General features: G+C 38.6%; 1 protein-coding gene across 1 annotated transcript in view; it reads left to right on the top strand.

Moving 5' to 3' along the window:
• LOC133559365 (ras and Rab interactor 2-like) overlaps positions 1–17,806 on the top strand; it is an 87,642-nt gene extending 69,836 nt beyond the window's left edge. The window contains exons 10-12 of the mRNA XM_061911074.1: positions 8,459–8,590; positions 8,664–8,827; positions 13,252–17,806. Coding sequence (XP_061767058.1) covers positions 8,459–8,590; positions 8,664–8,827; positions 13,252–13,647 — 692 coding nt within the window. The 3' untranslated portion in view covers positions 13,648–17,806. The remainder of the gene's footprint in view (positions 1–8,458; positions 8,591–8,663; positions 8,828–13,251) is intronic.
• Positions 17,807–18,171: the final 365 nt, after the last annotated feature.

Below are 18,171 nucleotides of genomic sequence, written 5' to 3'. Positions count from 1 at the left end.
GAATTAGCTAGTTTTTCAATTCATTTTTTCCGATTGAATTTTGAATTTTAATGAGTCAAAATTGAAGTTAAACTATGTTTCAAAATTGTATTTTCATTTTTTCGTGTTTTCCCCTCTTTTAAACCGTTCAATTAAGTGTTTATTCATCATTTACTCTCTACAAAAAGCCTTCCGTAAAAGGAAAAAAAATGTACTACGGAATGACAGACAGAAATACCCATTTTTTTATATATATATAGATTTATTTATTAAAGGTAAATTGAGCAAATTGGCTATTTCTGGCAATTTATTTAAGTGTGTATCAAACTGGGAGCCCTTCGCATTAATCAGTACCCAAGAAGTAGCTCTTGGTTTCAAAAAGGTTGGTGACCCCTGATCTAAGGTATACTGGTTAGTGTTGCATGATATAAATGATATATATTCGGCCGACCATAGAGCTTATAATACTATTGTCATATCAAGATAATGCGTCTTGATGACACATTCTAGCTGTGTGCTGCAAATTTGACAGCGACAAGAGAACAAATGCGTCCACAACGCAAAGTAGCATTTTAAATAGCAGCTAACATCCCTACCCAGTACAAAGCAATTTCTAAGTCAGTAATCCTTGCCTTCATAGCGGCAAATGTGTTTCTTCAAAGCACAAACCCCGTTTCCGTATGAGTTGGGAAATTGTGTTAGATGTAAATATAAACAGAATACAATAATTTGCAAATCCTTTTCAACCCATATTCAGTTGAATGCACTACAAAGACAAGATATTTGATGTTCAAACTCATAAACTTTATTTTTTTTGCAGATAATATTTAACTTAGAATTTCATGGCTGCAACACATGCCAAAGTAGTTGGGAAAGGGCATGTTCACCACTGTGTTACATCACCTTTTCTTTTAACAAGACTCAATTAACGTTTGAGAACTGAGGAAACTAATTGTTGAAGCTTTGAAAGTGGAATTCTTTCCCATTTTGGATTTATGTAGAACTTCAGTCGTTCAACAGTCCGGGGTCTCCACTGTCGTATTTTACGCTTCATAATGCGCCACACATTTTTGATTGGAGACAGGTCTGGACTGCAGGCGATCCAGGAAAGTACCCGAACTCTTTTACTACGAAATCACGCTGTTGTAACACATGGCTTGGCATTGTCTTGCTAAAATAAGCAGGGGCGTCCATGATAACGTTGCTTGGATGACAACATATGTTGCTCCAACATCTGTATGGACCATTTAGCATTAATGGTGTCTTCACAGATGTGTAAGTTACCCATGCCTTGGGCACTAATAAACCCCCATACCATCACAGATGCTGGCTTTTGAACTTTGCGCCTATAACAATCCGGATGGTTATTTTCCTCTTTGTTCCAGAGGACACCACGTCCACAGTTTCCAAATATAATTTGAAATGTGGACTCGTCAGACCACAGAACACCTTTCCACTTTGCATCAGTCCATCTTAGATGAGATCGGGCTCAGCGAAGCCAGCGGCGTTCCTTGGTGTTGTTGATAAATAGGTTTTGCTTTACATAGCATAGTTTTAACTTGCACTTACAGATGTAGCAATCAAATGTAGTTACTGACAGTGGTTTTATGAAGTGTTCCTGAGCCCATGTGGTGATCCCCTTTACACACTGATGTCTGTTTTTGATGCAGTACCGCCTGACGGATCAAAGGTCCGTAATATCATCGCTTACGTGCAGTGATTTCTCCAGATTCTCTGAACCTTTTGAGGATTTTACGGACTGTAGATGGTAAAATCCCTAAAATCCTTGCAATAGCTCGATGAGAAATGTTGTTCTAAAACTGTTCTACAATTTGCTTACAAATTGGTGACCTTCACCCCATTTTTGTTTGTGAATTACTTAGCATTTCATGGAAGCTGATTTTATACCCAATCATGGCACCCACCTGTTCCCAATTAGCCTGCATACTTGTGGGATGTTCCAAATAAGTGTTTGATAAACATTTCTCAACTTTATCAGTATTTATTGCCATCTTTCCCAACTTCTTTGTCTCGTGTTGCTGGCATCAAACTCTAAAGTTAATGATTATTTGCAAAAAAAAAAAGTTTATCAGTTTGAACATCAAATATGTTGTCTTTGTAGCATATTCAACTGAATAGAGGTTGAAAATGTTTTGCAAATCATTGTATTCTGTTTATATTTACATCTAACACAATTTCCCAACTCATATGGTTTGTATTACAGGTGGACAAGGAATAGTTATCATGCTACACTACGCACCGCATGATGATACAGGGAGCTATAATTTCCTTGAGGGGACTCTCCTATCTATCTATGCTAACCGCTAAACTAGAACTCTTGAGGTGAACGGATTGATACAAATATCAACAGTAACAATACTATGTATCATTATTTGGCGGATACTACAGTGAATAGATTGATATTTTTTTTTATGATAACATAACTGCTTTTTTGTTGTTTTTGTTACTCCTACAAACCAGGAAATAAGTCCCTAGACAAAGGACTTAAAAGGGGAACTGCACATTTTTTGAATTTTGTCTATTATTCACTATCCCTATGAGGGATAAGCAGAGATGGGACCAAGTCATTGTTTTGCAAGTCACAAGTAAGTCGCAAGTCTTTGCCCTCAAGTCTCGAGTCAAGTCCCGAGTCAAGACAGGCAAGTCCGAGTCAAGTCCAAAGTCAATACTGGAAAGTCTCAAGTCAAGTCCCAAATCCTGCATTTTGGGTTTCGAGTCATTTCAAGTCTTTTTAACCACAGACTAATATATGTACACAGATTGTGTATGCTTTTAAAATGCTGTATGTATTTATTCTAAAAAAAAACAGTGCTGACATTGCACTTCATAATAGCACTATTAACCAGTTATTCTAAACATTTAACTCATTCCTTTACAGTATAAACACATTTGAAAAAACAAGTGCAACTGTACTTATTTGCACAAAAGTGTTAACATTGTATTTCCATGGAATATTGCATTGTAACTAGTTCATCAGCAGTTTATATCATGTTGTTACCTTATCTCATTGATATCATCTCATACTGTATGTGTTTATGTGTGCGTACACATGAAAAAACAACAAATACATGAACATAACAATGAACAGTGCTGTACTTGTTAGATGTCAGGGCTCTAAGGAATATGTACACATATTCTTAATATAGTATACATTTTAACTGACCTTTATTTGACTATGTTTGTCTTTATATTGCACAATTGTAGTGGTCTTTCTTGAACTATTAAAACAAAAAAAAGATGTAAATATAACTAAAAACTTGTTGCAAAATAAACAAGTTATTCAATTATAAATAAAGATTTCTACACATAGAAGTAATCATCAACTTAAAGTGCCCTCTTTGGGGATTGCAATAGAGATCCATCTGGAATCATCAACTTCATTCTTAACATTTATTCACAAAAACGAAATCTTTAACATCAATATTTATGGAACATGTCCACAAAAAATCTAGCTGTCAACACTGAACATTGTTGCATTTCTTTTCACAGTTTATGAATTTACATTCATATTTTGTTAAAGTATTTTTCAATAAATATATTTATAAAGGATTTTGAATTGTTGCTATTTTTAGAATATTTAAAAAAATATCATGTACCCCTTGGGATACCTTCCAGTACCCCCATTTGAGAACCTCTGGTCTATTGGTCCGTAAGATATATAGATATCTAATGTATTCATACATTGTTTATTTAGGATATACACACGTATATACAACCTAATCATATTGTTTATTCAACTTCAAAATAGCTGACTGTTTTTTTCCCCTTCTCTGGGATTATATTCCCAGTTTTGATCTCAGACGTCTGGTCACTTATATCATATAAGAATATTCTATTACTGTTAAGCAAATTATGAACACGCCAAAACATGTGTCCTTTATCATAGTTGCACGTATGACAAAAAAGCGCTTGAATATAAGTGGTATTCAGTGAGTTAATATGAATTAAATGCGCTGACAGTTCATTGCTCCTGCCAAATGAATTGCACTGAGTGGAGCGGATCACCACTCCAAGATGGCGGCCCCGCGTCTCGTCTGCGGCAATAGGCAGTAGCACTCGATGCTGCGTCTACTTATAAAATGTCTATGGTTCTAACGTTAGCAGTGAGTTTACAGCCTCACTGATTTAACTACACAGCAAATAAAAGTCACGTTACTCAGCCAATAAACGTTAGCTTACATTCAAAACTTACCCTTTGTGCAACTTCAAATGTCGAACGAAGTTGTAAAATGATGCGTCTCCCTCTGTAATCTTCCAACCGCATGTTTTGCATACGGCAATTCCTGTTTTGTTGTAGTCGTAGTTTTAATACCCGAACGAAACACTTCAAGGCATAATTTTCTTCACTTATTCTTCTGTTGTTTGAAAGCTCTTCTTCGTTGGTTTTCCTGCAATTTGATTGGGTGAATGCTGTGTGACGAAAACAACGTGGATGTAATTTGATTGGCTGTAATTTGATTGGCTGTTGTAATGACAGGTAGCGCACAGGCTGTCATCGCACACCCGCTGACAAACACGCGTACACAATGGAAGATACGGAGCGCTCCTGAATAACTTTTTAATCGTTGGGTTTTGGGGAAAGTAGCAAGTCATGTCAAGTCAAAAGGCTCAAGTCCAAGTCAAGTCACAAGTCATTGATGTTAAAGTCTAAGTCGAGTTGCAAGTCTTTTTACATTTTGTCATGTCGAGTCTAAAGTCATCAAATTCATGACTCGTGTCTGACTCGAGTCCAAGTCATGTGACTCGAGTCCACACCTCTGGGGATAAGCACGGGTATGTCTCTCTTTTTCACTGTATGGATTCTAAAAATCAGCTAACAATGGAGTCAATGGGAGTTTCTCGCTTCTGCCCATGAAGTGCTCTGAAAAGGTCCAAACTCCTCTATTAGCGTTTTATATACATGTTGTAAGTATATATATATAGATTAATAACAGACTCATTCATAATAACATGTAATATTTATGTATTTTGGTCATTTTAAGCATACGACGTGCATTACTTTCACTATGTTCGCTTTTCCCTTCAACCTCTACTACTACTCATGACAGACTTCATGAGAGAAAAAAATAATCACTTACTGTACAATATCTGCTGTCACTAGGATGCTGACTGAGTTTGTATTTCGTTGTTAAGATGAATAATTAATCATAATCCACATGAAGGGTTAAAAAAAAAAGGTGGCCACAAACGAGCGTCTTTTTGTGTCTTTCTCGTCATCTCCGTGTCTAAGTTAAATTTCATGAATGACCAACTTCTGGGTTTATGGCCACAACCTTTTTTCTATGCAGATGGGAGGCATGATTTACCATCTAGAATTAACGTTTACAAACTCAGCGGCACTCATGATGCAGCAGCTCAGTATGTCAACACTGCAGCAGCACAAGCTAGTCAGCTCTCTGTGATCAAGGCATAAACGCTTATAATAATAGTAATGCTAACAATTGGTTGATATGCAGGTCACGAGATATAAAAGGACAGCAGTTGCCGCTTTTTGGATGTGTTTTTAGAGGGATTTAGAGGCAAAATGTGCAATATATTTATTTGTACAGTAATCTATTTATTTATATCTGCATCTTATTGCTCTTTTATCCTGCACTACCATGAGCTAATGCAACAACATTTCGTTCTTATCCGTACAGTAAAGTTCAAATTTGAATGCCAATAAAAAGGAAGTCTAAGTCTAAAATGGCTCACTCCCATTTACTCCCCTTTTGCTAGCCTGCTTGAAGGAGACGATTAATACAAATTAGAATACAAAAAACCAAGAAAAATATAAACGTATATATATTTACAAGTGTGTTCTTGTCTCTCATAAGTCTGGTAAATGATAGGCAACATTCCAAATGCAGTTCCTCTTTAAGGGCAAAAACCAAAGGATGTAAGTCAGAGCCAATTTGTTTTTGTTGGTTTACGTAATTTACACTATTTACTTTATTTTGATCAACATTTTGCATATAAATAAAGGGAATACGGAAATAATATATATAGATAGTCATCTTGTATTTTGTCTAATTATAATTGTAATCCAAAATGTTATCATTCAATGTTCTTGAAGCAGGGCAGCACGGTGAAACAGGGGTTAGTGCATATGCCTCACAATACGTAGGTCCTGAGTAATCCTGAGTTCAATCCCGGGCATGAAATCTTTCTGTGTGGCGTTAGCATGTTCTCCTTGTGACGGAGTGTGTTACCTGCGGGTACTCTGGCTTCCTCCCACCTGCAAAGACATGCACCAGGGGATAGGTTGATTGGCAACACTAAATTGGCCCTAGTGTGTGAATGTGAGTGTGAATGTTGTCTGTCTATCTGTGTTGGCCCTGCGATGAGGTGTCTACTTGTCCAGGGTGTACACCGCCTTCCGCCCAAATTCAGCTGAGATAGGCTCCAGCATCCCCCGCGACCCCAAAAAAGGGACAAGCGGTAGAAAATAGATGGATGGATGGGTTCTTGAAACAGTATCAACATGGGAATGAGCAATACTGCCGCTGTAACTTTTTACTGTAAGTAGTGTTTCAATTTCAGTTTATTCATGATAGCCCCTAGTATCAACACAAAACTTATATAATGTTTCCAAACCACAGAAGATTAAGTGTTTATTCCCTTTTAACAGAAGTGTAGATAGAAAATGTTATAACAGAAAGTAACAAAATAGTACAACTGTAGAAGATGCAATATGTTACCACATACGTCAGCAGCTAAAACAGGAGACTCGTAACCTATTTTGAATTGGTTCTCTTACCATTTACCATATTTTTCGGACCATAGGGTGTACCGGATTATAAAGCGCACTGCCGATGAGCGGGTCTATTTACGTCTATTTTTTATACAAAATATGCATAAAAGGGGTAATCTTATAATTTTTTTTTCTACATTTAAAACAATTCCTTGTGGTCCATATAACATTTAACGGTGGTTCTTTGGTCAAAATATTGCATTGATTATATTTTACAGACAATCGTCATGCTGCTTTTGACCGTCACTTCAGGATGTAGTGGCCTCACTTCGACAGTGTCTTCTCCCTGTCATCTTTCTTGTAGTTTTTAGCGCGAGTCTACTGACAGATATAAGTTAGAACTGTATGCTACTTTATATTAGAACTGGCAAAAAAAGAGGGTGAATGCCCCACAACAAGGGGATGGAGAAAAATAAGTTGCTGTTCCGCGTCTCTATGGCACTGACTATAATTGCGGACGCGTGGACATTTTCGAGACTTATGCAGATCCCAAATACATATAAGCAGGTACCAATATTTATCTCATGTGTGAGTGCCATCTACTGGTCACACTTCATTACACCATGTAGCCAAAAAAAATACTTCCAGGTCGGTAAGCACAACCAGAATTGATACATACATTAGGCGATCCGGGCTGTAAGGCACACTGTCAATTAAAAAAAAAGAAATGATTTTAAGTGTGCCTTATAGTCCGAAAAATGTCGTATATGGAAAATATTGTGATAGATATCTCTATTGCAAGAGGCTGCAATATTCATGGCAATAGGGCTGGGCGATATTGCCTTTTTTTAATACCACAATATTTTTAGGCCATATCGCGATATATGATACAGTATACATTACGATATATTACGCAAATGCCTTAGCCTTGAATGAACACTTGATGCATATAATCACAGCAGTATGATGATTCTATGTGTCTACATTAAAACATTGTTGTTCATACTGCACTAATATAGGCTACTTTTAAACTTTCATGCAGAGAAGGAAATCACAACTAAGTCAATTTACCAAAACTGTATTTATAAAACTTATTAGCAGGTGACTTTTCAAATGATGCTACATATTAGCAGTAATGCTACTTTTGGTAGCAACGCTTGTGCCCCACATATGACAAACTAAAGTTGTCTATTCGACATATTCCCGCTTGAAGCCGAACCACCGCCAGACGATGTTTTTCTTGGGAATTAATTCCTGCTTCATTTGTTAAGATATTCGAACCTTCTTTATCCGCAACAACCCGCTAGCATCACAGCTAAAGTTAGCCATGCCGCTACCTCTCCGCTGGGCGAGGGCATATACGTATGACGTGACAGTAGGTGACGTATGAATGTGCGCCTGCTTATCTGTCAGGAGACGCAGGAAAGAGGAGAGTGTAATGCCCGCAGCTGCGTGAGAACGCCTACTCGAATATTACGATATAGTCATTTTCTATATCGCACAGACAAACCTGCGATACATATCGTATATCGATATATCGCCCAGCCCTACATGGCAATAAAGATTTTAGGCCATATTACCCATCCCTAGTACCAATTAACACTTGGAATACAGCTCATTTTTACAGGATAGTGAGCTACCTTGGTTTTAGTTATTCATCTGTTACGTAAAGGTGTGATGAAAACTGAACCATACGAAAAGTGGACTGTCGTAAAAGCAATGTTTTACTATAAATAAAAGTGTATGTAGACGTCATCCTGATTTGTTGTTGTGTACGGGATTCAGGTCGTCTGTATGGTGCAGATGACTTCCTGCCAATGCTGACATATGTGTTGGCACAGTGTGACATGCCCCAACTGGACAACGAGATCCTTTACATGATGGAACTGCTGGACCCCTCACTGCTTCACGGAGAAGGTGTGTCCCCACAAAGTCCCTTAGTGCGCTTCAGGGTGTGACTATTGTTGTTGTCTGTGTGTTGTACATCCAGGTGGCTACTACCTGACCAGTGCTTACGGAGCGATGTCTCTGATCCGGAATTTCCAGGAAGAGCAGGCAGCCAGGGTGCTGAGCTCTGAAACCAGGAATACTCTTCGCCAATGGCACAAACGCCGCACCTCTTTGCACTCAACACCTTCCTTCGATGACTTCCAGGTAAGACTTTTGGCTTTTAATGCCAACTGCTGCTTTTACAAAACAAGACATGATACAGTACGTCTAAATTATGAACACTTTCATTTATTTTCTGTTAGGTAAAGTTAGTCACAGATGTGTCACGTTACAACTTTTTTTTGGATGAAATACCGATATTGGAGCTTTGGGTATTGGCTAGTACTGATATCGATCCCATAGGATATCAGCAAGAATCATACATTATTTTGTTATTTTAGTGTGGAATTTTAGCAAAGGTTCGACCAAGTGAAAAACAGACCAATGGCAGGTATGAAAAACACGGACCTATGTATTGTTCACTGTCTGAAATTGACTTATGCTGCCTTTAAAGGGGAACATTATCACAATTTCAGAAGGGTTAAAACCAATACAAATCAGTTCCCAGTGGCTTATTTTATTTTTTGAAGTTTTTTTTCAAAATTGTACCCATCCCGGAATATACCTAAAAAAAGCTTTAAAGTGCCTGATTTTCGCTATCTGTGAAGCCAACGTCCATTTTCCTGTGACGTCACATAGCGATGCCAATACAAACAAATGGTGGATAGCACAGCAAGATATAGCGACATTAGCTCGGATTCAGACTCGGATTTCAGCGGTTTAAGCGATTCAACAGATTACGCATGTATTGAAACGGATGGTTCGAGTATGGAGGCAGATAGCGAAAATGAAATTGAAAAAGAAACTGAAGCTATTGAGCGAATAGCTATTGACGCTATTCGACCATGTTTGCCTTAGCATCGCCGATAAAATGTGCAGACCAAATTCGGAAGTTTCGCATCTTGTGACACTGGATCAACTTAAATCCATCGATTGGTAAGTGTTTGTTTGGCATTAAATGAAGGTGGAGGGAAACGCTGGATGTAAATATAGTTTCAAATGTACATACAGCTAGCTTAAATAGCATGTTAGCATCGATTAGCTGGCAGTCATGCCGCGACCAAATATGTCTGATTAGTACATAAGTCAACAACATCAACAAAACTCACCTTTGGGATTTCTTTGACTTCATCGTTGCAAATGCAGCTGCACGTTATCCATACATCTCTGTGCCATGTCTGCCTTAGCACCGCCGGTAAAATGTGCAGACACTCCGGCACATTCGATGGGGGTCTGGTGGAAGATTTCTTTGACTTTATCGTTGGAAATGCATCTGCTTTGAGTGTCGCAGGATATCCACACAATCTTGCCATCTCTGTAGTAGCATAGCTTTCGTTGGTAAATTGTGCGGAACAAACGACTGACCATTTCGTCGGCTTTCCCCACACCCTCGTATTTTGAACAAATTTCGTCCAATTTCTTGCCACTTTCGCATCTTTGGGCCAGTGGTGCAACTTGAATCCCTCCCTGTTAGTGTTGTTACACCCTCTGACAACACACCGACGGGGCATGATGTCTCCAAGGTTCCAGAAAATAGTTGAAAAAACGGAAAATAAAAGAGCTGTGACGCGGTGTTTGTAATGTGTTAGAGAAAATGAAAATGGCGGCTTTATTACCTAGGTGACATCACGTTCTGACGTCATCGCTCCGAGAGCGATAAATAGAAAGGCGTTTAATTCGCCAAAATTAACCCATTTAGAGTTCGGAAATCGTTAAAAAAAATATATGGTCTTTTTTCTGCAACATCAAGGTATATATTGACGCTTACATACAGTTGTGATCAAAATTATTCAACCCCCACACAATTTTGGTGTTTTAGCAAGTTGGACATTTATTCTGTATTTTGTTTATAGTCATATCAAAAAAAGATGTGTCAAATAGACAAATGCAACTTAAATTGTAACACTGTATTTTACAAAATACCAAAAAAGGACATTTTTCTTAATATCTCATTGACAAAATTATTCAACCCCCTAGTTACATGCATCTTTAGTACTTAGTAGAACACCCTTTGGCAGTAATTACATCCTTCAAACGTGATACATAACCGGACACAAGCTTCTTGCAACGCTCTACAGGTATTTTAGCCCATTCCTCTTGGGCAAAGGTTTCAGTTCATTCATATTCTTGGGCTTGCGTGCTGCAATGTCCTGTTGTAGTTCCTCAGCTGTTACCCGGGGGTTTTTCACCACTGTACGCACACAGCATCCTCTTCTACCACGCCCAGGTAGTGTTTCCACTGTGCCTTTTGCTTTAAACCTGCAAATTATGCTCCCAACTGTGTCTCTTGGAATGTGTAATGTCTTTGCTATTTTCTTATATCCATATCCTTTCTTATGAAGAGAAATTACCTCCTCTCTTGACTTCTTTGACCACTCCCTGGACTTCACCATGTTGCAAATACACCATTGACCATCTACAAGAAGCTGAGCGTCACAGTCTTTTTCAATCAGTTTAATTGTTGCTCGTTATGGTTCTAATCACATCTACAGGTGTTTTCAACACCTAATTGAAAAGACCTTATTCAAATTCTGTTCTTAAGACTTATGATCTTCAAGGGGTTGAATTAAGAAAAACGTCCTTTTTTGGTATTTTGTAAAATACAGTGTTACAATTTAAGTTGCATTTGTCTATTTGACACATCTTTTTTTGATATGACTATAAACAAAATATGGAATAAATGTCCAACTTGCTAAAACACCAAAGTTGTATGGGGGTTGAATAATTTTGATCACAACTGTAGGTCTGGTGATAATGTTCCCCTTTAAGTAAAGTGGAGTGGTAACTCTTTTAGCGACTCCTAGTGGCCACAAAAATTCATTAAATTAAGTTAATGATGCAGTAAGTTGATTGATGCAAACACCTTTGTTACTGGATACTTTCTAAAACGCTTTGCTCCGAGACTTCATATGTGTAAGTTATATGCATTTATAATTATTAGATACGTGTTTATATTGACAGATGGGCTGTTTTAGACTGCAATATTGTTAAATTAAGGAAATGTATTACATATGTCTAGCTTGTGTGCTGATATTGCGTACTTAGCTGTTTGTAGCTTCCAGCTGCTAGGAGCCTGCAGCCTGCCATGTTTAACTTTTGTTCATCCATCCATCCATTTTCTAGAGCTTGTACCTTTTTGGGGCTTCACTAAAAAGTAAACTGCAGGACTACTTGTATCGGAGCACTTACATATGAGATTTTAGATCAAGGGTGCCCAAAATTGGGCTTGTGGGCCATGTTTGGCCTGCTGAGGTGATATATTTGGCCTGCTAAAGGGTGGCCTCCCAAATTTATTACATATTTACACTGAACTTTCAAGTTCCCACAATTGTTGCTGGCATATTCACAAGACTAACGAGTTGCCATCAAACCAACTTGAGGATTTAAATTCCCTTATATATGGTGGTATAGGACTAAACGCTGCTGTATGCTAAAATAAATTCTGTATTTGGCCCGCAGCCTATTGGCACATTCCAACTTTAGTACTTGGAGGCAAAAAGTTTGGACACCCCTTCTTTAGATCCAAGCCGATAACATCCGATACTTGTTTTTGAGCTGATATCTGACTCATATCCGTTATCAATATTGCATCGGGACCCCCCTAGTGATTTCCCCTCAGGGATTAATAAAGTACTTCTAATTCTTATTCTGATTTATTGGTTGACGTGCTGTATTAGTAGTTTCCGTTTTTAGTCTTGTTCTACATTCCTACTAAACAATGGCGGTTCATTGCTTTCATGTCATCCACATTGTTTACATATTTAACTGGGAAGGCCCCAAAGAGGAGACTTCAATCACAGAAGATAGTTTTCATGCTCTGCCTTCTCCTTGGCACTGGCTAGAGACAATAAAGTACTTCTGATACTGATTCAGATTTATTGGTTGAAGTGCTGTATTAGTAGTTTCCGTTTTTAGTCTTGTTTTACATTCCTACTAAACAATGGCGGTTCATTGCTTTCATGTCATCTACTTTGTTTACATATTTAACTGGGAAGGCCCCAAACAGGAGACTTCAATCACAGAAGATAGTTTTCGAGCTCTGCCTTCTCCTTGGCACTGTCTGTAGCCATAATTCCTGCCAGCCAAAGACTGAACTGTCTTTGCATAGCAATAATAATAATAATACTGAAGGCCTGCAAAACATATATTGTATTACGATATGAATGTATAATTGCCTTATATTATATAATTGCCCCTTCAGTTGTTTCTCATTGATTATTATCATCATTACCAACAAGCCGATGGAAAACTTGCTGTGTAGTTGACGTATTGTAGAATTTATTTTAAAAAAATGGTTACCCAAATAAAGTAATAGCTTGTTGCATTAAATAATAAAATAATATTCAGTTAAGAAGAACTGCAGCTATAGGCAGTATATTTGTGTATCAAAATTGAAATACATTTAGTAGGAAAGATGAAGTGTCAAGACTTTTCCTGACCAAATGTGATTTTGACACTGCGCTTTAATGTTTATGAAATTGGTACTAAAAACAAAATGTTCATATTAAAAATTGTCTATTATTTTCCAGAATTACCTACGGGTGGCGCTGCAGGAGCTGGACAGCGGCTGCACGGCCAAGACCCTCCATGTGGGACCCTACGCCAACGTGGAGGAGGTGTGTCAGCTCTGCGCCCGGAAGTTCAAAGTGTCGGAACCCGACAAGTACGGCTTGTTCCTGCTGACGGGTGGCAGCAGCCAGCAGCTGGCGCCAGACACCCACCCTCAGAAGATCAAGGCGGAGTTGCACACCCGCCCGCAAGCTTCCCCCTTCCATTTTGTCTATCGCCGCTTGGCCGACAGCAGCCCCTTGCCGACAGCTCCTATCCTCGACAACCACAACGTGACCTCTGAACCCCAGGTTAACCTACACAACCTCACGACAGAACTTCCCTCCCCTGACTCAGGCCTTAGCCTGTCCTGTTAGTAGACCTGCTTATCTACCCAGTAAAATTCTGGCATTAAATACATCCTATTATAGTATATGTCATATAATATTATACCCGATGTTATTTAATAGAAAAAAAAAGTGCCGGTCTTTACCAGCTAGACTTTAACAAGGATAATATTTCATCAGATATTTGTACTTTGCTCTCTTGACAGGCAAATTTAATGAAATGGAGCCTTTAATAGGCTGTTATGTGGTTTTTAATTTGAAAAAAACTAAGTAATGTGCCAATAACCCATAAAAAGCCATTTAAATTACATGATTGATGGAACACATTGAACACATTAAATTATAATTGATGTGAAATATGTTACATCTATACATGCATTCAAATATATTCTTCATTTGACACTTTATAGTGTAGTACAAATGAACTTTGAATTGAACATCCATCCATCTAGCCCGGAAAAGGGTGGAATGCCATCTCCGGGTTGGGGAGGAGACCCTGCCCCAAGTGGAGGAGTTCAAGTACCTAGGAGTCTTGTTCACGATTGGAGGAAGAGTGGATCGTGAGATCGACAGGCGGATCGGTGCGGCGTCTTCAGTAATGCGGACGTTGTACCGATCCGTTGTGGTGAAGAAGGAGCTGAGCCGGAAGGTAAAGCTCTCAATTTACCGGTCGATCTACGTTCCCATCCTCACCTATGGTCATGAGCTTTGGGTCATGACCGAAAGGATAAGATCACGGGTACAAGCGGCCGAAATGAGTTTCCTCCGGCGTGTGGCGGGGCTCTCCCTTAGAGCTAGGGTGAGAAGCTCTGTCATCCGGGAGGAACTCAAAGTAAAGCCGCTGCTCCTTCACATTGAGCGGAGCCAGATGAGGTGGTTCGGGCATCTGGTCAGGATGCCACCCGAACGCCTCCCTAGGGAGGTGTTTAGGGCACGTCCAACCGGTAGGAGGCCACGGGGAAGACCCAGGACACGTTGGGAAGACTATGTCTCCCGGCTGGCCTGGGAACGCCTCGGGATCCCCCGGGAAGAGCTAGACGAAGTGGCTGGGGAGAGGGAAGTCTGGGTTTCCCTGCTTAGGCTGCTGCCCCCGCGACCCGACCTCGGATAAGCGGAAGAAGATGGACAGATGGACCATCTAGCCACTTGTCCCTTTTGGGGTCGCGGCGGGTGCTGGAGCCTATCCCAGCTGCCCTCGGGCAGAAGTGGGGGTACACCCTGGACAAGTCGCCATCTCATCGCAGGGCCAACACAGATAGACAACATTCACTCATTAGGGCCAATTTAGCGAACACAATCATTGAAAGACTGACAGTGTCTCAGCATCTTTGTGACATATAGTAGACTTTCTGTAGCAATATAAAGGCTAAAAGCTTTTGTTAGCTTGTTTTCTATGAATACACTGGATAAATACAGTAAGAACAGGTGAATTGTAATATCTGACTCAGTTCCCTTAGGGTACTCCGGCTTCATCCCCCTCTAAAAACATGCACCTGGGGATAGGTTCATTGACAAGACTAAATTGACCCTTGTGTGTGAATGTGAGTGTGAATGCTCTCTGTCTATTTGTGTTGGCCCTGCGATGAGGTGGCGAGTTGTCCAGGGTGTATCCCGCCTTCCGCCCAATTGTGGCTGAGATAGGCCCCAGCACCCTGGCAACCCTGAAAGGGATAAGCGGTAGAAAATGGATGGATGGATGGACTATTAAATCATTGCGATTGTTACATTGATTCAAAAGGGGCTTAAACGGTATTAATTAAGCTTTTGGAAATGAGCTTGTTGCCTGACAGGCTATCATTTTGCATTTACAGCATTTACCTGACTGACATGACCTAAATGTTTCCTACACTTCACTTAGGGACACATTAAAGTACTATGGCTTCTTATAGGTTAAAAAAGTGGCCACTGACTGATGACATCATCATTGTTGTGCTCCTTGCAGTTGCTGGCTAACTGTTGAGATGTGCCTTCAAGCCTTTCCTTTGAAGTAGCGACACCCAGTGGTTGCCTATGTGCACTACAAGTGCGCAACTTGGTAGCATTCTAAATTTGATGACAATTATGTACATGAAGCTGCCATCGTCATTACATCATTTTTATTATTATTATTATCAACATCAACGCAGCTGCTGCTTTAAATGGGATTATTGAGCATTAACACTTTAAAGAAAGCTTTTAATTTATAATGCAAGTAATGTGGACCTTGCAGACAAGTTTGCCAGTGGTATTGATCGATGTAACTAACTCCGCATAGTGTTGCTATTCTACAGAGCATCTTCAGCTGCCTTCAGATCTGTCATGGCGGCCCTCTATGTGCTACTGAAACATGCATTTTGTACAAAAAAGAAAGGAAAAAAAATCATACTAACTGGTTAAAAAATGGCCGGTTTTCTAAAGCAGAGATGCAATAAGAGGTTTGTTGACGTTAAGAAAAACAAAAGTGTGAGGATGCTACAATGGAGAAATCTGCATGCAGTGTTACGCCTGGTACTACTGTAGTACTGTCTGTGTAAAACTACTTGAAGTGCATTACATTTGTGTTTCCTACGACTACAAGTTTTCTGCTTGCACGAGCAAAGAAAATACAGTGGACCATGATTATGTCGACTCCCCTTGGAGTGGCTGACTCGCCTTGACACAAGCGGTTGTTGACGTAATTGGTTGTTGACACGAGCGGTTTTCGACATCAAGGGTTGTTGACGACTGCTTGTCTCAAAAGAGCAATTTGTTGGCATAGGCGGTTGTTGACAAAAGTGATTGTCTCTAAGGCAGGGGTCACCAACTTTTTTGAAGCCAAGAGCTACTTCTTAGGTACTGATTAATGCGAAGGCCCACCAGTTTGATACACACTTAAATAAATTGCCAGACATAGCCAATTTGCTCAATTTACTTTTAATAAATAAATCCATATATATAAAAAATGGGTATTTCTGTCTGTCATTCCGTCTTACATTTTTTTTCCTTTTACGGAAGGTTTTTTGTAGAGAATATTTTAACGGTTTAAAACAGGAGAATACACGAAAAAAATGAAAATTAAATTTTGAAACATAGTTTATCTTCAATTTCGACTCTTTAAAATTCAAAAGTCAACCGAAAAAAATTTGAAAAACTAGCTAATTCGAATCGTTTTGAAAAAATTAAAATAATGATTTATGGAACGTCATTAATAATTTTTCCTGATTAAGATTAATTTTAGAATTTTGATGACATGTTTTAAATAGGTTAAAATCCAATCTGCACGTTGTTATGATATATAACAAATTGGACCAAGCTATATTTCTAACAAAGACAAATCATTATTATTTCTAGATTTTCCAGAACAAAATGTTTTAAAGAACTTCAAAAGACTTTGAAATACGATTTAAATTTGATTCTACAGATTTTCTAGATTTGCCAGAATTTTTTTTTTTAATTTTAATCATAATAAGTTTGAAGAAATATTTCCCAAATATTCTTCGTCGAAAAAACAGAAGCTAAAATGAAGAATAAAAATAAAATGTATTTATTCTTTACAATAAAATAAAAAATACTTGAACATTGATTTAAATTGTCAGGAAAGAAGAGGAAGGAATTTAAAAGGTAAAAACGTATGTGTTTAAAAATCCTAAAATCATATTAAAGGTTGTATTTTTTCTCTAAAATTGTCTTTCTGAAAGTTATAAGAAACAAAGTAAAAAAATAAATTAATTTATTTAAACAAGTGAAGACCAAGTCTTTAAAATATTTTCTTGGATTTTCAAATTCTATTTGAGTTTTGTCCCTCTTAGAATTAAAAATGTCGAGCAAAGCGAGACCAGCTTGCTAGTAAATAAATACAATTTAAAAAATAGAGGCAGCTTACTGGTAAGTGCTGCTATATGAGCTATTTTTAGAACAGGCCATCTGGTCCTTACGGGCTACCTGGTGCCCGCGGGCACCGCGTTGGTGACCCCTGATCTAAGGGGTTGTTGACATAAGGTTGTCAACGTAATAGGTTATTGACATGTTCAGCGATCAATGACAACTGCCTATGCCAACACCTGGCTATGTCGACACAACTTGTTTTCGGCACAGGCAATTGTCGACACAAACAGTCGTCAACGTAAGCGATTGTCAGCGTAGACGAAACGAGCCATCGCTTGTACATTTACTTGTGACTTTGTCAATAGACATGAGAAGAATGAGTGTTAATAAAGAATTGTTAATTGTTGACATGGTTCTTTGCATATTTTTTATTTGCATGTCGTAATTCCTACTGGACGTTGTTGTCCTACTGTGTGTAAGGGAAACGCGGTTCAGTCTTCCTTCTAATGCTGGCCTTTGTACTGAGATGTGATTTGTGGATGTTCCGTCTTCCAAAAATGTCTGCTTGCATGTATTATGGCACACTTTCCACATTTTGATATCTTACAGCCTTATTCTAATATGGAATACATTCATTTTTGTCCTCAAAATTCTACACACAATATAATGACAAGTTTTGTTTTTTCATAAATTTTGCAAATTTATTTAAAATAAAAAAACTGTATAGAATCACATGTACATACAGTGGGGCAAAAAAGTATTTATTCAGCC

The sequence above is a fragment of the Nerophis ophidion genome, linkage group LG09, assembly GCF_033978795.1.
Source record: "Nerophis ophidion isolate RoL-2023_Sa linkage group LG09, RoL_Noph_v1.0, whole genome shotgun sequence".
Lineage (NCBI taxonomy): Eukaryota > Metazoa > Chordata > Actinopteri > Syngnathiformes > Syngnathidae > Nerophis > Nerophis ophidion.
This window is presented reverse-complemented; position numbering and strand designations above follow the sequence as displayed.